Source organism: Gouania willdenowi, chromosome 15 (genome assembly GCF_900634775.1).
Source record: "Gouania willdenowi chromosome 15, fGouWil2.1, whole genome shotgun sequence".
NCBI classification, from domain to species: Eukaryota; Metazoa; Chordata; class Actinopteri; order Blenniiformes; family Gobiesocidae; genus Gouania; species Gouania willdenowi.
The window spans coordinates 33,907,131-33,914,480 of NC_041058.1; the positions used below are offsets into that span (position 1 = coordinate 33,907,131).

A 7,350-nucleotide genomic window follows, 5' to 3' on the forward strand; every position below is an offset into this window, starting at 1 on the left:
ATAGATTTTAGGCATTGTCAGCAAAATCCCTGTACTGTTCATTCTTTGGTTATTCTGTTTTAAAACCAAATCAAAATAACAAATAAACATTGTAGTTATTTTGTTTTACTGACTTGAAACCAAAATAGAAATACAGAAAAATCAAAAACCAGTCAAACAGCTTTTTTCTGTTTTTAAATTAAATCTTCTGTTTGTTTGATATTTGGATATTTAAGGGGAAACTAGGCCGAGAGCTTCATGTTTTAATCTCACCACACAGAGAGACACACAGACAGACTTTTACTCTGCTGTGTTTGATAAAATTATCTTGTATCATGTTGTCAATCAATCAATCAATCAATCTTTTATTTGTATAGCGCCAAATCATAACCAATGGTATCTCAGGACACTTTACAGTAGAGCAGTCTTAAGGACGGACTCTTCATTTTATGGTTACACACATATGCATATATACGTATATACACATACATATGTATCCCACACCCAACATGAATTCATCATGGCGGCAAGGAAAATCTTCTGTTGTCCACCCCACACCGATGGCAAAGAAGCATTAAAGAGTTATTGATGCTGGAAGTCTGAATCTGTGAATATCTGCCAACTTCACAAAACAGTGTCACGGTCCAAATAGTATCCAGATAAACTGGTGACTAACTGTCGACTGTGAGGCTGCTGTGAGGAACAATAGATGTTAGAACTACTACCATTTCACACTTTTGCAAAACAATTACAGCTTTTTTAAGGGCAGTAATAAATACGTTATAATATCGCTAGCCACTAACAGCAACCGTCAACACACACGAAAGTTGATCATGAGAAACGAGGAGCACCAGTAGATTCATTATACCACCTTTGGTTCCTTTAATTACATGTCATGTGCATGAGTTACATAACATCCATTTTTTGGTTTTTAATTATTTATGTATTATTAATATTTCAATTCACCAGTTCATCAGTAAAGTGACTTATGTGGGACAGTGTTATCTGTCATTGTGTCCTTGGACAAAACACTTCCCCACATTGCCTAGTATGAATGAAGTGTGTGAGTGAGTGTTGGTGGTGGTCAGAGGGGCCGATGGCGCATTATGGCAGCCTCACTAGTAGCTTACCACCACCAAGTGTGGAGTGAAAGAATAATGCCTTTATTCTGTAAAGCGCTTTGAGTGTCTATGATGAAGCGCTATATAAAATCCAATGCATTAATAGTGAGGATGCAATGGCATCCTCACTATTGTATTCGCGGTCCTTTATTATTATTACATTTTTTTCTTCTTCCGTCTAGCTCTCTCTCTTCCGACACCGTTTGTCCGATTTTAACAATCAAGATGTCAAACCGTTCAGAAAATTCACGACATGTATGCTATCGCTTTCATAATTTGTAACTTGTCAACTTTTTGAGTTATTGCCTTGGCAACTTTTTGCTCCCATCCACTTACATTGGAAATGTTAACCTTGGAAACTTTTAAACCCTTCCTCACCAGCCATTCTTTAACTGATCCAAACCATTCAACCTTTCATATGTTCAGCTACAACCTCCAACCCATTAAGACTTCTTTTAACCATTTCAACCCGTTTCAACTTTTTCAACCCATTTTAACTTTTTCAACCCGTTTCAACCTTTTCAACCCATTTTAACTTTTTCAAACCATTTCAACCTTTTCAAACCATTTCAACCCATTTTAACTTTTTCAACCAATTTTAACTTTTTCAACCCGTTTCAACCTTTTCAACCCATTTGAACTTTTTCAAACCATTTCAACCCATTTTAACTTTTTCAAACCATTTCAACCTTTTCAACCCATTTTAACTTTTTCAAACCATTTCAACCTTTTCAACTCATTTTAACTTTTTCAAACCATTTCAACCTTTTCAAACTTTTTCAAACTTTTCAACCTTTTTCAACTAATGCTAGCACAATTCAAATGCCTGCGCAATGCTATTGCTAAGACAATGCTAATGCTGGCGCAATGCTAATGCTGGCGCAATGCTAATGCTGGCGCAATGCTAATGCTAACATAATGCTAATGCTAGCGCATTGCTAAGGCTAGCACAATGTAAATGTTAGCGCAATGCTAATGCTAGCGCAATGCTAATATTAGCGCAATGCTAATGCTAGCACAATGCTAATGCTAAAATAATGCTATTGTTAGTACAATGCTATTGTTAGCACAATGCTAATGTTAACACAATGCTAATGTTAACATAATGCTAATGTTAACATAATGCTAATGTTAACACAATGCTAATGTTAACACAATGCTAATGTTAGCACAATGCTAATGTTAGCACAATGCTAATGCTAGCGCAATGCTAGCCCAATGCTAATGTTAGCACAATACTAATACTAGCGCATTGCTAATGCTATCACAATGCAAATGTTATCGCAATGTTAATGCTAGCACAATTCTAACACTATGTTAATGCTTATGCTAGCGCAATGCTAGCCCAATGCTAATGCTAGCACAATGCTAATGTTAACGCAATGCTAATGCTAGCGTAAATCTAATGTTAGCACAATGTTAATGCTAGCGCAATACTAATGTTAGCACAATACAAATGTTAGCGCAATGCTAGCACAATGCTAATGTTAGCGCAATGCTAATTCTAGCGCAATGCTAATGCTAGCGCTATGCTAATGCTAGCGCTATGCTAATGCGAGCGCAATGCTAATACGAGTGCAATGCTAATGCTATGTTAATGCTAGCGCAATGCTAATGCTAGCACAATGCTAATACTAGCGCAATGCTAATGCTAACACAATGCCAATGCTAATCCTTTTCAACTTTTTTAACCTTATCAACTTTTTTCAACCCCTTTCAACTTTTTTCAACCCATTTTAACTTTTTTCAACCTTTCTTCAAATTTTTCAACAAATTTAACTTTTTTCAAATTGCGGTGCGACGGGGGCAAGCACATGCATCCTCACTTGCATTTTCTTCAGGAAATGCAAAAATTCTAGTTATTATTATTATATCATTTAGACTTCTTTTAACCTTTTCAACCCATTTCAACTTTTTCAACCCATTTCAACCCATTTCAACCTTTTCAACCCATTTTAACTTTTTCAACCCATTTCAACCTTTTCAACTCATTTTAACTTTTTTGAACCTTTTCAACCCATTTTAACTTTTTCAACCCATTTCAACCTTTTCAACCCATTTTAACCTTTTCGAACTTTTTCAAACTTTTCAACCTTTTTCAAATTTTTTCAAACTTTTCAACTAATGCTAGCACAATTCAAATGCCTGCGCAATGCTATTGCTAACACAATGTTAATGCTAGTGCAATGCTAATGCTGGCGCAATGCTAGCCCAATGCTAATGCTAGCACAATGCTAATGCTAGCACAATGCTAATGCTAGCACAATGCTAATGCTAGCACAATGCTAATGTTAACACAATGTTAATGCTAGCGCAATGTTAATGCTAGCACAATATAAATATTAGCAAAACGCTAGCACAATGCTAATGCTAACGCAAAACTAATGCTAGCACAATGCTAATGTTAGAGCAATGCTAATGTTAGCGCATAGCTAGCGCAATGCTAATGCTAGCGTAATGCTAATGCTATGTTAATGCTAATGCTATGTTAATGCTAGCGCAATACTAATGCTAGCACAATGCTTATGCTAACACAATGCTAATGCTAGCACAGTGCTAATGCTAACCCTTTTCAACCCATTTTAACTTTTTTCAACCTTTTCAAACATTTCAACCTTTCTTCATATTTTTCAACAAATTCAACTTTTTTTCAAATTGCAGTGCGACGGGGGCAAGCACATGCATCCTCACTTGCATTTTCTTCAGGAAATGCAAAAATTCTAGTTATTATTATTATTATTATGCGTTGCTCCTTTTTTTTGTCCAGGAGTAAAAGTCCGCCCCCTGTGAGGTGAGATTAAAACATGAAGTTCTCTTTTTTTTCCCACTTTGTCTGCACATACTGACAAAAGTCAACACTACAAAAAGTGCAGCGACAGCAATGCATGTTTTCTTATTGCAATTAAATAAATGAATAAAAACCATGAGCTCTCGCCATAGTTTCCCTCAAATATCCAACTATCACACAAACAGAACAAGATTAAATTTTAAAACAAAAAAACGGAGCTCGTCTGAATCCGTGTACCCTTTGTTCTTTGGTTAATTTGTTTCAAAATCAAATTAAAAAATAGAAAAAAAAATGATTGGTTTTTTTTTTTCCTTAATTTAAAACCAGAAACAGGAAAATGAAAAAACAAATATAAAAAAAACTCGTGAATTTCTGATTGCAGAGATGTCCAGAAGCACTGGTGGCAGTAGGAATCGCCTGCTACTCTCTCTCTCTGGCCGCCTTCTACTCTATTTTTTTATATATATGTATACATATATACAGTATATATATTTATTTATTTTTTTTGCATCTAATGATTATATAGTAATTTATTTCCTTTATATTAAAATGGTGGAAAATCAGATATTGATCATTTCAGGTCAAAATAATGTGATCAGCTGTTTTTCCTGAGATCAGATCCTAGACAACTAAGATAGTTTATAAATGTGATGACTGGACTATAGAGTTCCAAATAGTAGTTTAACATTTGTAACAACTAGGGATGTAAATATGAATCGTGAGGCAGTTAAAGATCAATTCAAAGTTATCACGGTTCACATTGATACTCTAAAATTGAATTGCAGTACTTTTTTTTAACAGCAGAGGGCGCTATCTATTTAAAATTTGAAATTCAGTACTCATCGCTATGTTTTAAATCAGAAGTGTGAAAGCATTTTTACTTCCACAAGACAAAATGAAAGAGGTGAAAAAGAAAAAACAAGGTAAGAGGGGCACAGAGAGGAAAGGGAGAAAAAAGAGAGAGAATGAAAGCCATAGTCCAATTATTAAGGGACAAAATACATTTTCAGTTGCACTTTTAAAAAGAAAATGAACTATTAGGCAGTTTTGCATTGTTATTTATTTCATTCAAGATTTATTCTTAGTTAAATTGCATTGTTTTGAATAGTTTATCAAGGGATTCTTTTGACAATGAAAAATAAAAGGAAAATAATACAGTATTTTCTAGTTTTTTCCCCAAAAAAAATAAAGAAATATTTTTCAGCCATCATTTGTCTACAGTCCCATTTTGTAAATAAATAAATCGTGAGAGAATCGTATCGTGAACCCAGTATCGTGAATCCAATCGTATCGGCAGTTGAGTCAATCGTTACATCCCTAGTCAACACACACAGAAGTTGATCACTAGTGAAATTAGAACGTTTACGCGCTGTTTGGAGTGAAAAAAAAAGGGATTAAATGAATTCATTTTTTCAGTGCGTTATGTTTTTTACTTGTTAAAGTCCCAGCACTAATTAAAATAATAATAATAATAATATTCCCATTTCAGGAAGTGAATTCTGTATATTTCGTCTGTTTTCTGCCATCCCAGATAATCAAAGGCCCTAAAATTGTTTTCTTTTTAAAATTACTGCTTAAAAAATGACATTTTATTGATCAGATGTTCCATCAGATGCAGACAGTATATTAGATGTCCGTTTCTTGCTTTGTGCTTTACCTGGGAGTCCCAGGAGCAGAAGGTAGACTGAGGCTGAATAAAGGCCATTCACCCTCTGCTGAAGATTAGCCGTTTGGTTTTTCACTGCCAGGACAAAGAAAGACAACACGGCCACCAGATTCTTCACTGACACTCTGTTCTCACCCAACACGGCCCAGACGCTCTGCAGCAGAACATAGTGAAAAGATGAAGAACATGTTGATGTTCCACATGGATTTTATTCTGAAAATCACCTGGTTTCCTGGCAGCTGCGGAGGCCTTTCAGCGTAGTCCAGCAGGTGTTTGTACAGGCTTCTCAAGGCTTTGTGTCCACTGGCTGTCAGTTGTGTCTCCGTGGTCTCATCCAGGGGGGTCGCCTTAGTGAACTCTAGATCCCACACTGCATCCACCCATTCTGGAAATCACAAGGTGTCACATGACTTCAAAAGCTAACCTACCTAATATTATGACTTTATCCATGTATTACTGTGATTTTATTCTTGTAATATTATGATTTTATTCTTGTAATATTGTGATTTTATTATCTTAATATTGTGATTTTATTCTTTAATATTATGACTTTATTCGTGTATTACTGAGATTTTATTCTTGTAATAATGTGACTTAATTCATGTCATATTATGATTTTATTATTTTAATATTATGACTTTATTCTCGTAATATGATGATTTTATTCTTTAATAATATGACTATTTATGAATTACTGTGATTTTATTCTTGTAATATCATGATTTTATTCTTGAAATATGATTTTAATCTTTAATATTGAGATTTTATTATTGTTACGTTAATTATTATGTATTATACTATCACCATTCTAGTAATATTATGTTATTCTTTTAATATTGTGATTTTATTATTGTAATGTTATTATTTTAATATTATGACTATTCTTGTATTATTTAGGACTACATTGATGTAATGATTATTTGTGTAATGTTAGGACATTATTATTGTAATATTATGACTTTATTCGTGAAATCCAAACAAAAAATCCTCAATGTGTTCCTAAGACGCTGTTGTAGAAGAAGTCAAAGCTCAATAAACACATATAATTAGTAATAATATTCTTAATAAAAGTGTAAATAAACCAATGAGGGCTGTGTGTGGCAGTGTTTCTATCAGTAAAAGCCACACCGTTAATTATTTAACAAATGGGAACAAAAAACATTGAATAAGAACACAGTCTGCCACAGAAACTCTGTTATTTGCTTTGTTTTAAACATATTCCACTGCTATCCGTAGTTAATAGTGAGGTCATCATTAACTATCGATTGACAGGTTGTTGTTTTGATTGAACACACCGCGCTGGCGGGTACCGAAATACCTAACTTTAGCACAGAAAACCTGGACTAACCTCAGTAAACACCGCTGAAACAACTGTTGTTATAGACTATAAAACATGCAGAACAAGAAGTGTGGTAGAAAAACTGCTTCACCTTGTGGTATTTGGTGTATGTTGAGAAGTTTGAGCACAGAATGCAGCTCCATCCTGACCAGTCTTCAACAAACCCGCCACTACTCACTCTTCTTCGGCTGTTTTCAAACTTAACAGAACACAGCGCGACTCGTTAACGCCACTCGGTGGAGAACTGTGGTATGCCATGGTAAAAACAGCAGCCAAACACGTCACTACCATGGAAGCCCGTTTCCGACACACACACACACACACACACACACACACACACACACACGCACACACACACACACACACACACACAAAAAAAAAAACACTAACACACACTCAAAAACACTATGGAAAGTCATAATTATTAGTTGGAAGTCATAATTATAAGAAAAAAGTC

The 7,350-nt window shown here is 34.7% G+C and overlaps 1 protein-coding gene across 3 annotated transcripts in view; it reads right to left on the bottom strand.

Annotated features, from left to right (window-relative positions):
* ncapd3 (non-SMC condensin II complex, subunit D3) overlaps nucleotides 1-7,077 on the bottom strand; it is an 84,286-nt gene extending 77,209 nt beyond the window's left edge. For 2 of the 3 annotated variants that reach the window (XM_028468601.1, XM_028468600.1), the window contains exons 1-3: nucleotides 6,985-7,077; nucleotides 5,779-5,939; nucleotides 5,546-5,708 (exon numbers count right to left, since the gene is read on the bottom strand). In XM_028468601.1, coding sequence (XP_028324402.1) covers nucleotides 5,546-5,708; nucleotides 5,779-5,939; nucleotides 6,985-7,036 — 376 coding nt within the window. In that variant the 5' untranslated portion in view covers nucleotides 7,037-7,077. The remainder of the gene's footprint in view (nucleotides 1-5,545; nucleotides 5,709-5,778; nucleotides 5,940-6,984) is intronic. The other variant, XM_028468602.1, reaches the window with a different exon arrangement.
* Nucleotides 7,078-7,350: the final 273 nt, after the last annotated feature.